General features: G+C 41.1%; 1 protein-coding gene across 9 annotated transcripts in view; it reads right to left on the bottom strand.

The window, feature by feature from the left end:
• The window catches only part of LOC119647762, a 724,584-nt gene that overhangs the window by 225,544 nt on the left and 473,926 nt on the right, over positions 1-25,114 (bottom strand). For 8 of the 9 annotated variants that reach the window (XM_038048883.1, XM_038048884.1, XM_038048881.1 and 5 more), the window contains one exon: positions 14,091-14,148. In XM_038048883.1, coding sequence (XP_037904811.1) covers positions 14,091-14,148 — 58 coding nt within the window. Of the gene's footprint in view, positions 1-7,063; positions 7,290-14,090; positions 14,149-25,114 lie in introns of those variants that run through there. The other variant, XM_038048890.1, reaches the window with a different exon arrangement.

A 25,114-nucleotide genomic window follows, 5' to 3' on the forward strand; every position in this document is an offset into this window, starting at 1 on the left:
CTTTTAGGTTTTGGGATAGCTCTTCCTTCTAGGTTGCCTTCGGCTACTCAAGATGTTTATTTGACCACCCTAATCCAACATAGTTCATTGCTATATGTATCGTTTATAAATTATAAAAATTGACAATCCTCTTCCCTTTTAAATTTTATATAAAAATTAAAAGGTCCAGGAGCTTTTACTTTCATGTATTATATTATTTTGCATTTATCGATATTTAGAGGGTCGGGTCCTAGTATCAGATCAGATTGCAAAAAAATAGCATCCAGCTCCTGAAAAACAACTCTTTATTTTCAACACCCACAAACCGCAAAGAAAAAATGAAATGACGGAAGAAAAAAATTATAAAGTAAATAATTAATATAATTTTCCCCTAAATTTGAACGAATAATATCATCAAAATATGATTTGATAGTTATCTGTTTATTACTATTTATTTGGTTTCATTCAAGGCGAAAACCATCGTTTACTTACTGTTGTCAAACTCATCAGATTAAATGGGTTAAATATTCAATCTATGCTCGATACTATTTCAACAATAAACTGAAAAATTATCTTCCATTTTTGCTACTTAAACATTGTCGTATTGTTGTCATTGTTATTATATTATCTTTATTTGTCGGCTCTAGAAACCTATATTTAGATTGAATAATTCATGCTTATTCATAACGGGAGGTTTATAATTATAAATGATACACCTGTGGAGTAGTTTTGCCGGTAGAAGTAAATTAAAAAAGGTAAATTAAAAAAAATTAGATTATTAGGAATAGAATCAGATCAAATCAGTTACAAGATGTTTGAATGAAGTTTTTTGAAGGTCTAGTTGATAATGATTGACTATCTTTGAGACAGTGTTCATTCAATGATGATTTTTGCCAAGTTTCTTTTTAATCTTAATTAGCAATGGTTTTTTTTCTGAAGTAGAAATATAATTTACCTTATAGCATATGGTTGGATATAGATTTTTAACTGCTTAAAACATCGGCATATATGCATAATTTTAATGGAAAATAACATAATATCTGTAATTATTCTAACAACTTGGTAAGTAGGTAGAGGTACTTTGTTTTTTAACAGGGTTGAAATAGGTAATTGTTAGTCTTTAAATTCTTTGGCAGCCGCATAGCAAAAAGCTAACCATTTTTATATTGTTAGGGTTTTGTGTAAAACAATACCTTATTAAAATCGGTTTACTGTCTCCCTGTCTGTCTGTCCTTTTGCCTGACTGCCTGTCTGTCACACGCATTTTTCACGGAGACGATTATAGCGAGTGAGACCAAATTTAGTTGAAAGGTGGGAACTGTGAACACTCACGCATACAGTTGCATCCTTCTACGTCAAATTTGAGGGGATCCCCCATACATGCGAATGGGGGAGTGTACATTTTTGCACCAAATATAGTCATGTGGAGTATCAAATGAAAGGTCTTGGTTAGTACTCGAAGCCGGGCTTAGTTGTCGTATTTGTTGGGGAAAGCGGGGAGTGCGGGGGGTCGAAAGTGATAATATCTTTAACGGACTCATTCTCAGAAAATACCCAACCCAAAAATCTGAAAAGAAATCAAGAGGCCCCCATTATATGCTGCCTAGGCTCTAAAATACCCTCCATTCTAATATCTGCTCAAATAAAGTTGATAATAGAAAATTATAATTTTTCGGAATTGGCTGCAAACCCCTCTTAAGTTCATCCTTGCACCACGAAATTTTGCAGCAATTTAGGCATAGAGGCATAGAGCATAATTCTACTATTTTTAGTGAAAATCGCACTGTTACTAACAAACAAACATAGGTCATGGTGGGGGCGCCTTTAAAAATTCGAGACTTTGAATGCCAATCCGTGCTACGTACTAATGGGACAAATGCACACTCAAATACCTTTATAAAAGCAATACATAAAACCTTTCATAGCTGAAGCGTCTCCCTTCCGGTTCCCCGACTTGTTGCAAATTCGCACCCAAAGTCATATTAAAATTAATCAAATCCATGTTCATGCTACATTTCTCTAAATTAACAATTATGACTCCAGACGGGAAAACTTTCAACCAAATTGACCACGTGTTGATCGAACGCCGCTACCTCTCAGCCTTGATGAATGTCAGAACATACAGGGAGGCCAATGTTGACTCGGATCACTATCTCGTTGGCATGGTGCTAAGAGTGCGAATTACAACATCAGAATTCCCTCTGACAACCAGGTGAGAGTGAATACTGAAGCCGTCCCCAACACCGCCCTCCGCAACACCTGTAAGAGGGAAATGGATGCCGCAATAACCGCAGTCGACAGATGAAGATGAAGCATCAACAAATGATCTCCAAAATCACCTGAAGAACGTTATTATAAACACGGCCCTAAACATACTTGGCCCCAGCCGCAAAAAAGTCGGAACGGCTGGTTTGACGATAAATGTACGCTAGCAACGGAAGAATGCTGCCTACCGAGTAATGTTGCATTCTGAAAGAATGAGGGGCGCGCAGAGACTGGTGACGAACTCCGGCGAGCGGAGAAGCAACCGCACCAGGTGCGAAAGTTTTACCAACAATTCAGCAGGATGAACCCTTCAACACCTCAATGCTCATTCTGCCGAGACAAAGAGGGAAATCTGATTTCCGACAGAATGAGCATATTGGAGCTATGGGTTGACTACTTTGATGAACTACTGAACAACCGGAACATCGGCGAGTTGGAGGTCCCGCCAACTGAAGACGATGGACAAATACTGCCACCACCAAGTATAGAAGAAACCGCCGATGGAATTACAGACGAATTAGTTAAATATGGAGGTGACCAATTACACCAAGTGATTCATCAACTTGTACTAAAGGTGTGGGACAGCGAATCAATGCCTGTCGATTGGCAAAGAGGCATTATCTTTCTCATACATAAAAAGGGAGATATCACACAGTGCAGCAATTATAGAGGTATCACGTTGCTGAGTACCATCTATAAGATATTCTCCGCTATCTTGCTAGGCCATACCAAAGAGGCTTCACTCCAGGCAAATCAGCAACAGATCAGATTTTCTTTCTGCGGCAGGCGATGGAAAAACTGTTGGAATATGGACATCAGTTGCAGAATCTTTTCATTGAATTTAAGGCCGCCTATGATAGCATAGCCAGGGTAAAACTGTACACGGCCATAAGAGAATTCGGTATCCCAACGAAATTGATAAGACTGACGAGGCTGATCTTGACCAATATGCGAGGCCAGATAAAAGCAGCAGGATCACTCTCAACACCATTCGACATCAACAACGGTCTACGACAAGGGGATGCCGTATCATGCATCATATTTAACCTGGCCCTGGAGAAAATGATCCGTGATGCTGAGGTTAATGCAAGAGGTACGATCCTCTTTAAATTCACACCCCCCCCCCCCCCACCAAAAACCAACCAACCAACAACATCAAACCGCACTAGTCAAATGGGAAGAACAAAGATAGGAGACTACAGCTTTGAGACAGTTGATAATTTCTCCTATCTAGGGTCGAAAATCATAACCGATAACAGCTACGATGATGAAATCCACGCATGGTTGTTGTCAGCCAACAGAGCCTATCTTAGCTTAAAAACACTGTTCCGGTCGAAACGTATCACCATAGGGTCAAAGCTCTTACTGAACAATACTATGATCTTGCCAGTCCTCATGTATTCCTCGGAGACTTGAGTTCTTAGCAAGAAAAATTGTGAATTCTTGGCCGCGTTCGAGAGAAGAATACTCCGAAGAATTTTTGGCTCTCAACATGAGGCCTATATAACGACGAAATCTATGAGCGATACCATGACCGTCAGGTTGTCGATAAAATCCGGCTCAATAGGACGCGGTTGGCGGATCACCTAATTCTAATGGATGAAAATGATTCAGCCCGAAAAGTCTGTAAGGCAATATCTATGGTAGAAAAAGAAGACGAAGCAGACCCTGTCTGAGATTGAACGATGGCGGAAGTCAGGACGGCTGACAGCATTTAGGGATATCGAATTGGTGGAATTCGGCGCAAAACCGGGATGTTTGGAGTTCCTTATTAAGGCAGGCCTAGACCGTATACCGGTTGTTGCGCCGTTGATGATGATGATGAACTTCAGACAGAGTGTTTTGATAGAATAAATATATTGAGGAAAGTCCGGAAACTCTGGGTTTTGTGCCACATTAGGATGAAAAACAATGAAGCAGCGGAAAAGTTAGCAAAGAAAGGCGTAAGAATGTTGCTCTGTGGACTACATCCCTTCAGTGGGACTCGGAATAGGTTTCCCATTGTAAATCACATGGAAGAGGAATAACATTTAGGGCGAAGCTATAAAGGATGGACACTTTTGTGAGAATATTTAAATCAAAATAAACGCGTTTCAGTTTAAACATAACAAGGAAGTATTTTAGGGCGGGACGTCATTGAAGAAAACTTGCCAAGGCAATGTCCAATGTATAACAGGTGATATGCTGAAAGGAGTAAAGGGCCTAATTAATATACTATAGGGTCATATAACCATCGAAAGAGTACACTAGTTTTGCAGGACGTAAATCATAATTTATCATGATAATCTGAGACCGAATGTAACCGATCCAATGTGATGACAATGTAACAAAGCAGAATTTAGCGGGGACATTTCATATCATATTCAGTGTATATCTCCTTACATTCTTCAAGACTGTCAGGGTTGTTATGCTCCTGTAGTTATTTTTCTTTTGGGGTTGGGAGGTGAAATGCATTTACACACATAGTGCCGAGCTTGTATTTCAGTCAGACTACCGGCTAAAGCATCCCCCTGGCGAGTCCAGGACTCTGACCTGGCACCGTTTGACAAATTACCTCAGGCCAGGCCTATTTAGTCTAGGTGCAAAACCACGTGAATTCAGGGAGCCCCAGCTACCCTGGCATCTTTTCTATTTATCTCCCTCTTTTTTTTTTTCTAGAATGCAATGAGTATAATGTGCCACTCGACTCCACGTGTCTTCACACTGCAGCAAGGTCTAAATTATAGTGTCCGGAGACACAAGACTCCCTTCCATCGAAAGGTGATGACGATGCGCTCCCACCTTCTGCAGAAGAAAAAGGTGTTGCAGACATCATCCATCACCTCCTTGCAATAAATGTAGTCAGGAAACGGTGATTTCCGGATTGTGTTCAGGTATGACAGAAAATACCGGTGTCCGCTGAGCAGATGGATTAGGTAATAGTTAACCTTAGTGTGTTTTCGGTTGAACCACGGTCGCATGTCTTTTATGAGATGCGCGTCCCAGCTATATCTCGAATGTGTTTGCCAGGATTGTTGTCACGCACACAGAGTACGGGCTCTCTCTTCACAAGTGATAGTTTCCTTATTTCTCTCACCATTCTTGAGGTATTTAACTCTTCGTTTGGTAGCATGGAAAGCGATCGGAAATAACTCCCGCTGTCATCGTTTCAGCTGGCTCGGAGACGGTACAATAGGCGGACACAACTCGCAGAGCCATTCGTCTTTGCACTTGCGCTAGGCGTTTACGGTACATTTCCTTACTGAGGGAGTCAGCCAATATTTCAGAATTGTAAAAGAGGACGAATTGCACTGCGCTCATATTCCGTCAGTCACTCAAGGGTTGAAGAGCTTCTCGAGCAGCCTCACCGTTGTGTCTAACGTACTGAGCAGCGCTTGTGGGTCGCCTTTACCCTTGCTTATCAGCAAAAGTCTCACAAGTTTCCAACAGGATGGGAAAACACTCAAACATGCGTTGATTGCGCCGAGTAGCAAGTCCAGTTTTTATTTACATACGCTGTTCAACATTGGCTGGGAATACCGTCCGGTCCTGGTGCTTTCTTGTCCTTCAAGGACAGGACCATTTCCTCTAGTTCCTTTGCAGTGAAGATTGGGCATTCCTCAGTACTGATTGCTTTATCGGCAGTGTCAGTTTGGTAAGGTGGACAGGAAAAAAGGCCTGCACGATTTCTTCTATCTTCGCTGCTTCCATAAAACACGGTGACTGATGGGTACCGTGTTTTTTTGAAACCAGCTTATACCCGAGGGTCCATGGCTCTCTATTTACCTTGTCGATTAGCTCCTGTCTGCAGAGTGCTTTCTGCCTGTTGATTTCGTAGCTTCGGAAGTCATTATGGAAGGTTATAGGTACCACAATCCCCGTTCGTGCAGGTTTATCACATCTTTGGCAAGTTATTGGATGGGATTATGTTTGTGTGACGGGGGTGAAAACATTCTATTTGGTGTTGAAAGAGGATTAATGCTTCCGAACTGGCAGGTTCACCGAATAGGCCTTAATGCATATGGAAAACTTTGTTGTCTATTGTCTTATCAAATATGTATTATACTTGGAATCTTTGTAGTTTTCAAAGGTGCATTTGATTGTCTGTGTTGTTGAAACATTCGAGAGTACAGCCACTAGGAAGTAATTCTATGGAAGAGCTGCTTCCATGGTCGAAAAGCATTCAATCAAGGTATCAACGAGCATATGTGGGTCAAAATGGGGCAGCTGCCAACAGGGATCTATCTCTCGATTTGCATGGATCCTAATGATGAATGAATTGTTGGGTGAGGTTACTTTGGGGGTTGAAGGCGTTGCTTACGGAGATGACCTGCTCATTCTTGCTATTATTGTGCTCATACCGCGAGCTGATCGCATTCGGGGCTCCACCCTATAACCCTTGCGCGGTACCCCTTAGTTGCGGCAGTGGTGTTAGATAAGCATCGCATTCACTGCTATGAATGCTGAATGTTTACTCAGAAGCAATCAATAACGCGGTGCTAAACACGACAGGGCTCTGATTGTGGTTTTTAAATCAATATCCGTGTCCGAATAGGACCATGGTATTATGTGGACCTTAATGTGCCCAAGAAGTGGCGAAATTGATATGGAAGAAAGTTTTAACTATAACCATTTCATAATGCAGAAATCACAATTCAAGTAATCTGAAAAAGCTGCTGAAAACGAATTTTAGAGGGACACTGGGCATTTAATCTTTTTCGGAAATATTAAAAGTTTTAAATCCCAATCACGGCGTTAGGGGGAATTCATCTTCAGAACGTATGGAAATCAACACCTTTTCGCTGGGGTATGATTTTTTCAATGTCAATTGTCTACTTACTGTAATATTTCGCCAGATCCTTTAGTTTGTAAATCATGATATAGAACAAATGCATTTTGTTTCTCAAGGTTTATGGTTTATGTCACTTTGGCAAATTTTTCAAAGACGTTTTTGGTAAAAAAGTATAACATTAGCTTCACAATTCTAGGTACTATTGAACCTTCCACCTGTTTCGCACTCTTATGGCTAACACTATCTTTTTTAAATCCGTCTGCACCCTCTGTGAAGGACAATAAAATCTGATAGATACTAACCGGATTTTCACTTTTCTTTCGCATTAAATATCAAAATTGAATTAGATAAACATACGAAGACCGAACCCATCAATTGACCACTTTCAATTAAAACCACTACTTCCGCGGCGCACCTTTACCCACAACAGTACTTGAGCGATTGACAAAACTTTCTTATTAATTATACAAAAGCCAACAGTAAAAAAAATAATTTCAGCCGCTCCATATGTTACGAAGGCAACAATTTATTATATTGTTAAACACATTTTCCATTTGATTTACATTTTTCGGTTAAGGACATCGAAATGACAAATTAGTTGTTCGATGTTTGCAATTAAACTCAGCCTTGATACAGTGCCCCCCATCTTTATCGTTTCGCTGGTAAACTTGAAGTGTGCGTAAGAACGAACAATGATAATGATAAAATCAAATAAAATCCATTCAAAATAACGTGGAGAATAATTAACGTCATCACCGTCATATAATTTAGAGAAATGAAATAATTAAAATAGATGAGACTTTATATCTGTATCTCCATATAATGAACGACTTTCGTAGACATTCAGGCATTTAAGCTTTGAAAAGATAACTGCTCGCATTATTAGCATTGAATCTTTTTTTTAAGCGCCAGGCAACTATGAGGGTCGTCGAGAGTGCGGTGTTCACATGTTTATAAACTTTTTGAAGTTGAAAATGCGCGAAATAGATAGTGTTATAAGTAAATGCAATAAATAACAAGAGGTACGATTTAGCGAGGAATGCTGGTAAGTCAGAGCTTTTCGAAAAATCCATTGTTTGTCTGGAAATAAAAAACTTCTGAATTATACAATATTATTGTATGTTATGTACTTTGGTTGTTAAAATTCAATGTTCAAGAGCAAGGTTAGGTGAAAATGAGCAATTCAGCAGCATTGCAAAGCATGTTTGCTTATCTCGACGTGAAATCTACTGTTACTACTTTGGGTGACATAACACTTGTAGTTTCAGCTTCTTGTATGACAGTTTTTCGGGGGTGGTGCCGGCTATTAGGCGCCTTGTTGCCATTAGGTGTAACCCTGCAAAGACTGCCGTTACCTAAGAATAACGGTAAACCCCTTCTGGGAAATTCCATTGGTCCTTTACCCCCACCCAAGGAAGGCCACGTGGTATTTATGCTGTGAAGACCTCTTATGGTGGTTTTATTCTATGGCAAAGCCAGCTTTTGATATCGAACATGGATCCAAATTTTTGGTAAGGTTTTACGTTTTTTTTAAGGTTTTGTGTAAAATAAAACCTTATTAAAATCGATTCACTTCGATTCACTGTCTGTCTGTCTGTCTGTCACACACACTTTTCTCCAAAACGGCTAAACCGATCCGAACGAAATTTAGTGGACAGATGGGAACTATGAAATTCCACACATACAGTGAGTGGCATAAATTTAGGTGGAGTTTAAACGGGACTTCCCATACATGCAAAGGGAGAATTCAAAAAATGTTGTCACCGGATATAGTAGTATAGCGTATCGAATGAAACGTCTCGATCAGTACCTTCCACAACTGAGATAAGCTTAGTAGTGAATTGCAAAGTGCGCCGGTGAGGAGTCAAAATGTACGCACTTAAAGTGAGAAAGGACTCATTTTCGGAAACCACCTAAACTAATAATTCGAGAAAAATCAGGGTGGTGCATTTAGATGAAACCTAGGCCTCAAAATATGTCCCATTCCGATAACTGCTCAAATAAAATTACTGATAGTATATTATCAACTTTTAGAAATTGACTGAAAAACTCCCCAAAGTTCATCCTAGGTGTACTAAATTTTGTGCCGACATAGAGCACAGCCTCGTACCAAGTTTCATGAAAATCCAACTATTAGTGTCAAAGTTGTAGAAGTTCAAATTTATCCATTTTGTGCGAATTAACAGCATCCTAAGCCATATAAATAAGATGCTGACGTCATGATTAACGAAAATAATTGACATTCGATTGAAATACTAAAATTCCATTCAAGAAGGATCTAATTTTCCCCAGCCATTTTTTATATCCGATGTAGATGTAGTTTTTCTTTTGTGATATAGTTAACCTCTTAGAAATTAGCCCATTCTCATTCTTAGGATTTTCTCCAAACGAATAATTATCCAACAGCTATCACATTGTCATTGCTCAAGTAGTTAGAGCGCTGGAATGTCGTGGCGGAAGGTCGCGGTTCAAATCCCACTATTGATAGACGGATTTGTTATCGTGATTGGATGTTGAATACCAGTCGATTCAGCTGTAAATGAGTACCTGAGTCAAACAGGGTAACAATATCTGGCAGGCGAAATGCTGACCGCAGTGTCTCCTACAGGTTACAGGGTAGTCTACCGTTACGAAATTGTCGTTGGAAGTACCTGGTTTGTGCGGAAAGCGGTCCACACATATACGTGGGCCTCTCCAGACGGGACCACTTTCAAGCAAATTGACCACGTGTTGATCGAACGCTGCCACCTCTCAGCCTTGATGAATGTCAGAACATATAGGGGCGCCAATGTAGACTCGGATCACTATCTCGTTGGCATGGTGCTCCGAGCTCAAATTGCGACGCCACCCACAATCCACTCTGATTATTAAGTGAGAGTGAATACTGAAGCCATTCACAACACAGCCCTCCGTAACACCGATAAGGGAGAAATGGATGCCGCAATAAGCGCAGTCCACAGATGTCCTCGAGAAAAAGCATCAACAAATGATCTTCACAACCACCTGAAAAACGTTATCATAAATACGGCCACAAAGATACTTGGCCCCAGCCGCAAGAAAAGTCGGAACAGGGGGTTCGACGATGAATGCAAGTTAGCATTCTCAAAGAACGCGGGCACGCACAGAGACGAACTCTGTCGAGCGGAGAAGCGACTTCACAGACAGAACCAACAAGTCCGTGAACTACAAAAGTACAGCGAGCAACCGAATCAGGTGCGGAAGTTTTACCAACAGTCAGGAGGATGAAGCCTTACACACCTCGATGCACATTCTGCCGAGACAAAGAGGGAAATCTGATTTCCGACAGAATGGGCATATTGGAACGATGGGTTGAGTACTTTGATGAACTGCTCAACAACCAAAACATCGGCGAGTTTGAGGTCCTGCCAACTGGAGACGACGGAAAAATGCTGCACCTCCAAGGATAGAAGAGGCAGTCCGTGCAATTCATCGGCTTAAAAACCATAAGTCGCCAGAGGCCAATGGAATTACAGCCGAATTGGTTTAATATGAAGGCGACCAATTACACCAAGCGGTTCATCAACTGATGCTCAAAGCATGGGATAGCGAATCAATGCCTTACGACTAGCAATGGGGCATTATCTGCCTCATACATAAAAAGGGGGATATCACACAGTGCAGCAATTATAGAGGTATCACGTTGCTGAGTATCATCTATAAGATACTCTCCCCTATCTTGCTAGGCCGGATCGCCCCATACGCCCAGAACATCATTGGCGCAAACCAAAGAGGCCTCACTCCAGGCAAATCAGCAACAGATCAGATTTTCTCTCTGCAGCATCTGCGGCAAGCGATGGAAAAATTGTTGGAATATGGACATCAGTTACGCAATCTTTTCATCGACTTTGACCGCCTATGATAGCATAGCCAGGGTAAATCTGTACATGGCCATGAAAGAATTCGGTATCCCAACGAAATTAATAAGACTGTCAGGCTGACTCTGACCAATGTGCGAGGCCAGATAAAAGCAGTATGATCACTCTCGAGACCATTCGACATCAACGGTCTAAGACAAGAGGATGCCCACTTTAACCTGGTCCTGGAGAAAGTGATTCGTGATGCCGATGTAAATGCGAGAGGCAGCATCCTTTTCAAGTCCACCCAACTACTGGCCTATGCTGACGATATTGACATCATGGGAAGAGAGCAACCCTACTTTAATCGAGATTAAGCAGGTGGCGCGAGATCTTGGGCTGCACATTAATGAAGGCAAGACGAAGTAGATGGTCGCAACGTCAGTGCCAAAACCAAAACCGAAAGAACGAACAACATCGAATCTCACTGGTCAAAATCCGGAAAGTCTATAAGGGCAATATCTATGGTAGAGAAAGAAGGCGAGGCAGACCCTGTCTGACATGAACCGATGGCGTAGGTCAGGACGTCAGGCAGCTTTAAGGGATATCGAATTGGTGGACCTCAGCGCAAAACCGGGATGGCTAGAGTTCCTTATTAAAGCAGGCCTAGACGGGATACCGGTTGTTGCGCCGTTGATGATGATGATTTTTTCAAATTAATTGAATATGCTGCAAAATAATGAAATTTCAACTTCTAATTCCATGAAGTCGAAAAATAGTAGGATTTCTACCAAACTAACGGACACGCGCCGTTAATGATGATGATTGTCAGAAGAAAGGTTAGGTTAGCTAAACAGAAAGAACCGCAGCTCGAAGGGCTTGGATCTTAAAAGGCTCCTTATAGTATTCCCTAATGCATTTGTTCAGAAAATTTTTTGCTGCGCTACTCGTCGCGTTCAGCAAGTCTGAAAATGTGCAGTGCGAATTGATTGTTGAAGAAGGCCGTAAAACGGCACCTTCGTCTTAACTTTGCGGAAACCTCATAGTTCCACATGAAATTCAGGGCCGCCTAATCTTCCTAGTATGGACCACCTGAGTTCGCCAACCTGATATTTAGAAAATTGTAGTTTAAAAAGCATTTATTCGTTAGATGCACTTTTAGAATCTTTATATCTCCCTTTTTGACGAATTATTCGTGTCGTTCTTAAATTCAAAAAGGTTCCTTTTTTCTTCAAAAAGATTTTCATGCAGTTGGACGCTGTAAAGCTCACATCACGACGCCTTTCTTCGATCGAACGTGCTGACAATATGGATGCCGAAAATGAGGTACGCTCTGATAGACCAAAAGTCAACATTTCGACAAATTCATGGAAATCGTTGTGCCGGCATGTGAGCAGTAATTCAGTTGCATGGGGACCGAAAATTAAGCAGAAAACCATTAAAACCATTTGCATAAGACTGTCTCAAGAAGAACTTCCATATACCGCACTGACGCAAAAGAATCTTTTGGGCCGATTTAATCCTTACGATTCTGTGTTTCAACATATCGAAATCGACCCATTTTTAGAGCGATTGGTGGCTTGTGATGAAAAATAGTTGACATGGGAGAACGACAATCGAGAAAAATCGTCCAATCGTGATGAGCTGACCCAGACAATCGCGAACCCGAATTAATGGTTAATTAGGTTTTTTTCTGTCACTGGTGCTATTGGAAAGGAATTATTCACTTTCCCCATCCGGTTAATCACTCAAGGCTGATCCCCAATGTCAGTAACTGGCGAGATTGAAGTGTGCAGTCGACTAGAAGCGGCAAATAACGAGGGTGGTATACTCCATGAAGCTTCCAGAGCTTAGATGAGAGATTTTACTGCACCCATTTTTTCTAGCATTTCCAAAAATTTTCTTGATGGTGCAAAGTGGGCGTCAAGGGAGTTCTGTCAAAATGAACAATTCAAGTTCTTACTATTAAGGACAAGGACTTCTTCAATCATTTTCAAGGTAAGGTTAAATTGTGTCAACTCAAGATGTTATTTTGACTGTTGTATCCCTGGGATTTCAATGACGCGTCAGGCGTTCGTCTTTCCTGTGAAACTAAAGCATGGTCTTATTGTAAACCACTAGCAATTCGAAAAGAAAGCTGTATATATACTCGAGAAAGCACAGCATCCACAGGGTATGTAAATACAGCGGTGTTTTCAATTATGGAGGGAGTCCTTCCTTCCCGAGGAAAATCTATTTTTCTCCTTTTTCTCCTGACTCTTGTACTATTCTCTGAATTGTCCATTGTGCACCACCACGTCCGCTTGATGACTACTCCGGTATAATTATAATCCTGCACCAACTGACGATGGAGCTAGGACACATAAAGCGACCTTGCATCCTTGGCACCAGTATATGAATTGCAATTATAGACGATTGATTAAAACAACCACCGCAACAAGTCAAGAAATGATAATTTTAATCATCTTTACCCATACAGATTATCTCTTCCTATACATATTAGGAGACCAACCGTAGCCTATTGAGTCGAATCTGACTCGCAATAATAATTTTTGTTTTAATATATTTGAGCGCTTGAATGATATCAGAGGATAAGGTTTTTTTCTCGATTTGGGTGGTTTACTATGCATATTCGAAATACAATACAAAACTATTGCAAAATAGCAAAAAAATTGTTGATTTTACCAATGATTATTTAAAGAAACATTAATTTTAGCAATATAGCTGAATGCTATTTCACAGTGTTTGATTTTCAATAAACACTGGTGCGTGGACAATCTTGGTGTTGATTAACTTCTCCACCATAAATGAAAAACAATTATTCAAATAATTATACTAATCATCCTATTCCAGAACTAATATTGTTTTGTTTTGTTACATGCTAGCAGAACTAATCAATTTTATGAACAATTGAAATTTCCAATAAAACTTTTTATTGCCTTGCATTGCTTCAAATTATTTATGGAAAATAAAGTCATTTAAAGGAAATATTTCCATTTTCAAGTTATTTACGTGAAATATATTAATTTCGACACATTTGAAATGGTTAGATTTCAACTGGAAATTGAAAACATTTTTTATTGAAAAGTTTATGATGTTTTTACAATGCCGGTTATAATTTTTGTTTTTTAATTATAGTAAATATTAAATTTCACAGAAAAACGGAAACTCATTTGTATATTAAACTGCAAGGCAGTAAGGAAGGGTTATTGCGTCTCAGTTTTAACCGGTTACATAATCGAATAATGGTTTGTACTTACGAATTAAGCGTATGTAGATAGAGCTATCCGTGGTTTCCATAGTAGCTACATCTGGAGCCTAGAAAAAGGAAAGAAAGGCTTATCAGCTGGAGATTTATAAATAGATTTAAATAAATTTGAATTTTGTTTTGGATGCATTCATACATTTTCCCTAGCTATAAAGCAATAAAATAGGCATAATCGTCGGTATCTAATGTAAAAATTATCTATTTATTGTATAAAATATTGTTTGGCAAAAAACAGGGGCTAAGACATTTTAATGACAAGCCACCGTTTCTCCAACTGCACTTTTTGGTTATTTCATCCTTCCCAATGATTCCTAAGGACTCTTCCTCTCCTTTACAAATACGAGTTAGTAGAAGTAGACATGCTCCAATTTTTCCAGGATATCATCGCAACTTGGTCATGCATAACTGACTGGTTTAAGCTGATGCAAGTATCTACAATATCCACGTGAGAAATTGCTCGACATTGTCGTTTGCGCGATTGCTCTTTTTCGAAATTTTTCACATGGTGATCAGATGGCAAACCGGAGCCATAGATGCGCATAACATCATCGAGCAAAATGACATTGGCATGATTCCGATAACTGTCTGTGGCACATCATCCGAAATGGCCTTGAAGGCAAAGCACACTTTTAAGACTATCCCTCTGTGCACCACAACGTGGTATACAATGCAAGAAATTAAACTGACGCAGAATAGAGTAAAAAGAAGTTCACCACTGTGGTGATACGCAGGTTAAGAATGCGTTGTAGGCACCCCACATTCAGAATTATCCTTGCCAGGGTCTGAGATTGGATGTGCAAGCATGCTCCCAATTTTGCTTGAAATTGATAATATGGTTCACCACTCTGATTTCAGGAGCCGTTTTCTTATGACGCCTTATGATTAGTATCGCTTCTTTTTTACCCTCCGCGAATACCAGAGCAGTATTTTGCATTCGCTCAAATCGCATATCTGCGAGACACTTTACAACTACAAATACTGCTATGCTATTGGCGTAATTCGCTACTGTGGCTTCCACGATTTTTAAGAGTATCACTATACAATAGTGGATCCAGAACTGATCCCTGCGGTATGCCGACTTCTTGGGTACCTTGCCCGTGTTGTACCAAAGTAATCGAGTACACCAATTTTCATCAGCAACCTTCACTTCGCAATATTTGCCAGTACTATAATTTTCGTTGATTGCATTTTCAGCTATGTCAGTAACTAGTTGGATAGCGTCAATTGTTGCAGCAGACAAATTGTTGGTCTGATTAGCCTTCCAGACTCTCAAAAAAGCGAAGAAATCTGTTGTAGATTACTTGCTTCAGCATTTCTCCATATTTCCAAGTAGAGATGTAGATTGGAACGATGATAATTTATCAAGATGTTTACCAGCTTTATGTAACTAGCTTCTCTTCATTAGGTCCAGTCAAACTGCAAAACAGATGCGGACCTAGCATCCCCCAATCCTTAACCAAAATGTTTAGCTCTGGCTAAGCTTTGGCCAAAATTCGCAGTCAACGTGTGACGAGTTGCTTCTGTCTTGGTATGAAACCGCAGCCCGAAAAGAGCAGTCCGTAGACCAAAAAAGAGGGAGTAAGTTTCTCTCCAATCGGTTTGGTCCGACATCAAATGGATCGCATCTTGAGATCCCTCAATTCTCAAACCAAAAATAACTTCCATCGTTTCCATGAATACGCTAGGTCTTATCCACCAAAAACTCTTCGAACAAATCTACAAATATGTTCAGTCTCGACTTAATGGTCAGTTTAAAACACTTGTTTGGCATACTGTCGAGATACAGTCTTGGCTCTTTCACAGCCTGTTGCATATCTCTTGCAGTTCTTTTCCTATTAATGCGGGTGAAAGACCCTTTCTGCGGTTTTATGTCTGACCTTTAAATCTACTTTCTACAAATGTGTCGCTATTTTCCCATAGGTTTATAATCACCGTTGCACATAGTTGTTTGAAGCAACCGCTCTTGCCCCGCTTAATGCCTCCTGATCAGGCGCATCTACTACTCCATAGTCATTCATGAGGCACTCTGCAACACGGAAGGCCTTCTTCAAAAATATAAATACAGCTTTCTGATCTAATTACATCCCCAAAAATGCATGCGCGTCAGTTATTTTCGTAGACTAGCCCAACATGTTAGTTCCCAAGCGTCTGGTTTATTTTCCATGTCAATTTCTGATCGCAATGAATGAGGGTACCCACTAATGGTTCAGGATATATCAAAAGCTAGTGAAAGACCCACGAAGGTAAGGCCAATAGCCGAACCACACCGTAAGGTATGAATTTAATCATAGTTATTTAATGTGATGTCTTACCTATCTGTAGCTTCGGCTATGTGAATTGAAGGGTATGCTGAGTCTGGTGCCATGGCCATTGCTCCAAGTAAACCGCTGTAATAACGTATGTACTTCCACGCGTCTGGCTCAAAAGGTCTCGCGAGGATAAACTCTCTTCGAGTTGGCCTATCTCAAGTCAGTGGCTAGTAAGTAGTGGTAGTGGAGCCCTACTTTGAAGTTGCTAGCTGGACGTTACCTGTGCCCACAGAAGGACTGCAAGAGGGGAGCTCGCCCGGCCAGTCTATCCACTCGCTCATTCCCCTTTATATTGAAGATGACTTTGAGCGCGGCGCCCAGACTGTTTATAGCGTCCCGGCTGTGCCCCACCAACCTGAAGAATTTTGCCTCAATGGTTCCTTGACTGCTTGTAAACGTTAGGCTTTCGGTTCAGACTACATTGAAGGAAAGTGGTAGGTAGCGTAGCGAGTGTTCTTGTCTAGATGGTAAATAGCATTTTGGTTGGTTTTATGATAAGTCTGCATATTGCAGCCTAAACGCACACATTTCCCAATGCGTCCTTCATGATTTCATTCAAAAAGGATGACAACATCCCTGACACCAATATCACCAAATTGTTGACATATGCCACCACCCACGGCTCGCTCCTGTCCAATATCCGTAGAATTTTATCCATCACTATTATCCCGAGCACCAGAAATAGCATCACTTTGGGCTGTCCTTCTGCTCACAGCTCTGGTCATGTTGCTACCTCCCACAGTAGATTGGATTATCTTAGTTTGCTATGCCATAGTCACTTTTTCCACCTATGATGACATTTCTTGCTAGCGTGGCAAGGCTGATGGGCCAAAAGACCTTCGCAGACGCAGGGCCACACCTCTCCGGTTTCGATATGATAACCACGGGCGCGCAAGCACAGGAGCGCGGTACATAACCAAAAGAAATGCAGCTAGGATTAGTATGTAGAAGCCATGACAGAGCTCTTTTTTGTTGCCTTGATTTCCTCAGTGCTAATACCTAATCCTAATTAGGTAATACCTAACCCTAATTAGGTACTAGCACTGACGAAGAAAGCACGTGGTCTCCAAAACAATTGGAAGAAGAATAAAAATGTTTACAGTATAAGGAACAATACCTAGTTCTTTTCTTAGTTTATATATTAACTGTAAAAAAAACATGGACGTTAATTTCAGCTTTAGAATCCTCCTCGTATTCACGTGCCAGAAGGCTTGTTTGGACAATTTGACCACATTTCCTCGAGTCGATCCTTCTGGGGCTCTGAGAGGGCTGGACACCTCTACAGCAAGATTTGGACTGACAAATATTCAACTGTGATCCCAGAAGTATCTCTGGTGAGACAGTCTCCCAAGCTCTGCAAAGGAGTGATTAGAAAACATAAACCTGCCTCAAACAACTCCACAGTTAACAGTCGTCTTCATCATCATCATCAACGGCGCAACAACCGGTATCCGGTCTAGGCCTGCCTTAATAAGGAACTCAAGACATCCCGGTTTTGCGTCGTAAATTGTAGGAGGCAATATGGTCAGCATTGCGCTCGCTCGAGATTATTACCCTCATTTGACGCAGGTATTCATTGACAGCTGAGTCGACTAGTATCCGAAATTCAGTCAAGATAACAAATCTCTGTGCCACCAGTGAGGTTTGAACCGTTATCTTTCGCTACGACAGCCCAGCGCTCTAACCACTTCAGCCATCCGGACAGGCTTTATTTGACTGCTACAAATTTCCAGTACTTTTTTCCTTGTTAATGTGTTGTTATGTTCCTACCGAATATAAAGGTTTCTGGGAGCTGTGGCCCTTCCATCATCCTAAGAAAATAATCCTAGTAGGTGAGAGGCATGTCATTTTTGGAAATGCCTGACCTTTAATTCTTCTCCTTGTGTTTATATCCTCTCCTGCGCAGAGCTGTTTAAAGCAGTTTCTTTGTTTCGTTATATAGTTAACTTAAAGTTACTTTGATCTCACGTATAGGGTCAACCTAACCCCATAGAGAGCATGTATCTCTCTGGGCTGCTTGTGATGAACTCCGGGGGATGAGAGGCGCATTCAAAATATATGCCTGATGTGGTTTCTTGATTGAAACACACCACTTTAAATACTTGCTTGTCAATTGTTTTCGCAGCCAAGCCTCGCGCTCTTCACTTTACTGAGTGTGCACGCTCCTAATCAACTGGTTGCTTTTTTTAGGTCAAAGATGATTTGCTAGGGATTACAATAGCTGTAGTGTTCACTGATGCTACATTCTCTGACAACGTCATGTTTTCCCGGAGTATGTACTTCAGTCATATCTATCAAAGCATTTACATATTCCCTCACCTGATATCCATATTAGAGATACATCAAACATATCCTTAAGGGGATCTGCTTTTCCAAGCGATAGACGACCCATACAATAAGGATCTTCCCAAAGTCCAGAAAGTTATGCACGGTTTCTGTTGCAGGCTTTCTACGGTTGATAATGTATGCCTCTTTAAATGTGGCACCTTAAAGCCTCCGTCAAGTCAGTGAAGATTTTTTATCTTAAATATACCCTTGTGTCCTTAACGCAAATAAAAATCACATGCCTTTGAGCGCCTTTATTTCCCTGATGGTTCTCGCGTTGATTTTAATTGCTCTCTGCTCTTCCTTAATAATTTTGGACAACAGAGTGGAAGATCATTTTTCTACGCCACACTGTTAATTTGCTTTCTTCTGTGCTAGAATGATCTTCATTTCTGCTATCCTAATACGGTAGAGAGCAAGGCTAGAGGGCTAGAGGATAAAGGATGGAGAACGGAGAGCAGAGGACGGAGGACAGAGGACGGAGGACAGACGACAGAGGACAGAGGACAGAAGATAGAGGACAGAGGATAGAGGAAAGAGGACAGAGGACAGAGGGCAGAGCACAGAGGACAGAGGACAGATGATAGAGGACAGAAGGCAGAAAACAGAGGACAAAAGACAGACGACAGAAGACAGAATACAAAGAATAATGCACAGAGGGCATAGGACAGAAGACATAGGATACTGGACAGAGGACACAGCACACAGGACACAGGACATGGGACATGGGGCCGAGGACAGAGGATAGGAGCTTCTTGACCTAAGCCTCTTATCGTACTAGATATTGGAGCAGATCTCGTAGCCCCCTGTGAATGGACTCAGTTCTCGATACTGAAGAATATCCTGCGAACATCTAAATCATTTACAGCACCCGGATTCCAAATCACCAAATCAAAGGTTCTGGAATTACTTTCCTTTAATTTAATAAGTTATTTGACTGTCAAGAGCACCCCTAAAATGGAGAGGCTGGGTGGCCAAAGGAAAAATTTGGTGCAGTAGTCCCAAGTATCTTCTCGGGGTACAAGCAGATATTGAGTTGAGCTTGTTTTATATATTTTGGCGGACTCATAGTGGACATAGCGGCATATTCTATAATGAACTTTACCACAGATCTACAGAGATTGATGGCTTTACAAAGAGTGAAACCCCAAGGAAAACCAGTTAAAAAATTAGGCAATCTGCCTGTCTTTACGATTTTAGGAATAATGGAGTTCAAGTGGTCTTTGACCGAACTTGTCTTTGTTATCTCTTTGCCTAAAAAGGAGATGAATTTCACATGGGCAAGGGTATGATTATTAATTTGAATGAGCAGGGGTGTTACCCTGCTTCTTTTAAAGGATCAAGATTGGGATTTGGTTATGTTGATGGGTAGACCCAATCTTCAGTATTCATTAGCAAACGCATTTACAACCAATCGTCTCCAGTGGCCAAAATGAGGAAGTTGTCCGGAAGATTTCAACGCTATCAGAGCATTTATTATGCAGGGATGTTGTATAGATATTAAATAACATTGGACTTAACACGCGTTAGGAATTCCATTTCTAATTTGAACGCTGCCCAGTCCAAGTTGTAGGCGTCGATTGGACATTACCCTTGGCACCCATAAAACAATTTCAGCAGGAAAACGGAACTGTAACATAATGTCGCTGAGGAAAGCCAGATCAATTTTCACATCTAGCACCACAACCAACATCTACTGACATTTTTCGCAGATGCAGATGTGCCTGGCGAATAGGCATAGCAGTTGTCAGGCAGGACTTTCTGTTCATCAATAAAATTATTGATACAAACCTTGATCATTGAGTTATGCAGTTTGGCAAACACATTAATGAAAGCAACATGGCGGTAACTGGTCAAAAGTTCTTGGTCTTTAAGTGTTTTTGGGATGGGTACCACCCCAATAATAGACAAGTTCTCAGGAGGACTCAAACAGCATCAGACGAGGTTAACCCTGTTGTAGCAGTGCATAGAATATTTCCGGCGCCAGCACGCGTACATGCTGATAGGTGATATAATCCCTACTAGGGGCGGAGGCAGGCTTGTGTCTTAGCAATGCAGCTTTCTACGCTTCTAGAGAGAAAAGCTGAGAAACGGTGGAATACCTAAGGACATCCGGAGAAGCGGGAGAAGGAGGCCTGTATAGCCCAAGCAGAAAATCAAGATATTCAATTTTTTTCTTAGGTTCCCAACATGGGAACTGCCGCTAAGGTAACCACGAAAACCTTTCATGGATTTCCAGAAGGAATTGACATTTTTCGTCACAGATAAGTCAGATCAAATTTCACGCCAACGCCAACGCTTAGACTTCGCGTCAGCACAACCATTTTGCACAGACGTTTGGTCTCCTCAAAAAGGAGAAAATTTGCGATGGTGGATCTAGCCCTGAATCGTCTATACACGATTTACTGCCTTTTGAAATACAATTTAACCAAAGGGAGCCACCACCACTTCGGCATGGCCCACGTGGTTAGGTCAAGGTTTAGTTGCATCAGGAATTTCCCTTTCCAAAGTGTTAGTAAGATTAGTAATGCCTGCTAGAGGCTCTAAGTTGCTGATCTGCGCCTTCAACCTATTTGAATCAATCTTAGATTTGGGAGAAACATTTAGCACCTGCGTATCATCAAAGCAAAACGACCTCAAAGAATACCAGACAATCGATGGGCAAATTCACTTGACGGGCATAGCAGACCACTTTTCAAATTATTCAACTGGATGACGCAGTCAGTGAACCGAGAAGACTGGACTCAACCATACTGGAGGCCGGTGACCGATGTAATCGGTCAAGCCTTCAAAGGAAAAAAAAGGAATTGACTTCAAGAGTTTTATAACTCAAGCTTCAAGTGTTAACGGCTACTCCGTGTATAATTTTAAACAAATTTAAATCAAGTCAAACAAGCATCAATCCAAGGATGGGCTCTTTTCAATGACGAGTGACATGTTTACTAAGTAATTGAATTAAATTCTCGACAATGAACTTTCTCCGTCTAATCAAATGCTGCGCTCATTCTCAGCGCTTATTATTAATACGGATCCCTTTACGCGTGTCTAAATATTCGATTAAGGGAAGGCAATAAACGTTCTCGTCGGATTTATCGCACAGTCCTGTAAAACGTAACGTGAAAACCCTCCTACTATTCCATTTCGCCGCCATCATAATCCTGGTCCTATTTGAAAGTTCAATTTGAGAACGAAGCAGACACATAAGATATTTCATGAGGCGTAAAATGCGAAAGAAACTCAATGAGAGAAAAAAGGAACCCTGAGTTCTCTATAGCCATGCTTAGTCGCGTCGTTAGCTGAACCTTAAGGAGTTCCTTAAGAACATGTCTTTCCAAAGTTTCTGTTTCGGATAGCATTATGGGAGTTAGTACCACCAAACGAGAGGGATTTGCGGGGAAGCGGAAAAAGTGACAATAAATGATGGATTTATTGGACGAGATTCACTTTGTCTAAGTCTTTTCCTGGGGGGAATTACCTGCTGGTGTCACCAAGTTCTTTGGAAGCGTCTACCTCTGCCATACGTAGCATGTCTCTGCTGGGCTCAGTCTGACATTTTCTTGTAGGGTGGGCTGGAAGTGATGACCGTGTTACAATTGTCTTTTATAGATACTAAAGTGACAGGAATGAAGAGTGTCTAAAAATAGGTAAACTGCAAATGGAATACAATTGGTAATAGCTTGGAGAGAAATGAAATGAAATGTTACAGTGTGACATTTTCAACATTCTGTTAAAAATCGAGGATTCGATTTCGTGTCCTGCAGTTTCTCAATTTGTAGATTGGATTCGTTTCGTGTGAACTTTTGGTGGAACTAGGAGAAATGCTACATATCGGCAAATAACCTCATAAGGAGTTGCGAATCCACAGAGTTAAATGCTGAAGTAGAATCCATAAATCACCCTGCGTGAGCCTATGTAAATCCTGTGTAAATACATACCAAAATGGTACCTAAACATGTGAGCAATATCACGATAAATGTATCTATAGAATCCCAGCGTAGACAACATCCGCGAAAGCTTACTCGGTATCGAAGTCAAGAAAATTTTCCCCCAATTTACCTTTTCCTGGATGCCTCCTTTCTGTCGTAAATTATACAATCATCCAGGATTCTCGTCACATAACCAAGCCAGCTTATACGTATTCACTGTATGCTAGGCGAATTACATCCGGAAGAAAATGGTTGCTATATAAAGCAATAAGAACGGATCCTGCTATATCTGGACCTTTTTCGACATTTCGCCTCAATAAACGTTGGCGCGAAGCCTTGTAATGCTTGTTCAAGGCTACAAGGCAACGAGTACTTTTAATCTTGAGCGTTTATTGATCACAACATTACACAGATTCACGCACTGGGACGACCCTTTGTCAGGAGCGAGTGTGTGCGTGTTAACATCATCATCATGGTAATAACGCTCCTAGCAGCGGTGTAGTGATTAGGAACTTTGTTGGGTGTACTAAGTAAAGAAATTGTAAGGCATCCGGATATGGCCAATTTGAGATTATGAGATTAGCTTAATGCTGAAGCCAGAAAAAGCAAACAAAGAAATCCTGTCAAGGACCGAGGGAATTAGGGATAGTGTAATTAGAAAGGTATTGGAATTATTAGGCAAAGAGACTTTTAACTCAATTAATAATTCAGGAGAGTTTGAAATTGGAATGGGATCAAAGTATTAAAATCAAAAATGGCTATTTCAATATACTTCACAGAGACTAATTAATTTTGATAAGCGCTCGTATTATGGGGCTTGAACAGCTTCAATCTGATATGGATGTATATTTAGGAGCTATGCTACTTTTAGACGAAAAATTTCAATAAAAATTGGAGAACACTTCATTCATTCATTCACTCTAAAGTTTGATCGATCTAAAAATAAAAGATGGCCACTTCAAGGCCCCAGGCGTAAATTGGATTGCAAAATAACGAAATAGGGAGAGAAAATGAACCCCTGCAGAAAAAAGCATCTGTAAACCAATTAGAAAAAATTAAGAGAAGATAATGAGATTAGGTAAAAGTAGGAAAAAACGACGACCAGCGGCTTCCTCCAGGGAATTGGCAATTCATCAGACGCCTCCTCACCTCTACCTTTAGAACAGCGTCACTACAATCGCTCTTGAATACACAACCGCAAACACGACAAGCGTGCGAATTATACCCAGGGGAAAATCGCCTTATATTTAGGCCCAAACTAGGCCAAAATGAAGTTTCAGGATTGAGCAAGTCCTAAATCCGCATCCAGATGATCACCGACTGGGCCAATTGGGAGAAACTTTCTTTCACTTTTGTGACCCATTGGTCCCTCATTGTTGAGCAAAGCAACCAAACTTTCCAAAATGGAATCGTCAGTTTCCGTTGAGAATCTGGGCGTTTACCCCAAAAAGGGGGGTCCGTGGACCACAAAAGTGGAAGAAAATTTTTCCCAATTAGTCCTGCCCATCAATCCGGAAAGAAAAATTATAAAGATTCATTGATACATCAAAGCAGATTTTCTGTCTGAATTAGAGAAGACATCAAAGACTAAAAATAAGAGATGTAAACCAGCCGCGTGACAATTTTTAATCCGTCCTGTTGAGTATCCAAAAAACAGGTGACACAGTGTGGCTTCTACATAATGTTCTTATTGACAGTGACGTACGGTGCTTACCAACCCTGGGGTTGTTTATTTGAACTCAGTGAGTGGTTATTCTACCCTCTCAATGGAATATGTTCAAATTTCAATCCAAAATACAGAAACTAATCCCTTTCAAGCGATGTAGTGAGGATTTCTGCCATTATTTCACTCCGCCGTAACTTTAATGCAAGGGCTCTTGAATGGGGCTTGCGTCAGCCAGACTCCAGAGGAAAATGAATCCTGAAAATGGCGGCCAGAGCCAGGCTTGTAGTTTTAAACATATTCATGACAACGTTCCGGCAGCCAGACTGCGAAGGAATCTCTGGCACCGTCAGTAGGACGGTGGTGTGCCCTAGAAGGCTTCTCGGCAAGTGATCACCAGCACATCGTCTTCGAAAAGGTTGACGCTTCATATCTGCGTGGACTAACACGGCGCTCTCCTTCTTGAGAAGGTTTCGAGACTGCACATCGGGAAATTCGTCGAGACTCTTGGAACTGGCAGAGTCGCGATGGAGGGCGCTTCGGGGGATGGTAGCTTCGCGGTTGACACTGTCGTAAATTCCGTGATGACCCTGATAACGACAGCATGTGAGACTTTCATGCTTCAGTCCTGGCAAGCTTTCTATTTACTGTTCAAAGGCAGAAAGTGCCAATATGCGGAAGGAGTGTCATAAGCTTCGCCATTTGACACAACGTTCACACGCCAACGAGGAGGCATGCGCCGTAAAGGCAGAGTGTAGATCAGGAAAAAAGAGACTTCGCATTGCGAAACGCT

This window comes from Hermetia illucens, chromosome 2 (assembly GCF_905115235.1).
Source record: "Hermetia illucens chromosome 2, iHerIll2.2.curated.20191125, whole genome shotgun sequence".
NCBI lineage: Eukaryota > Metazoa > Arthropoda > Insecta > Diptera > Stratiomyidae > Hermetia > Hermetia illucens.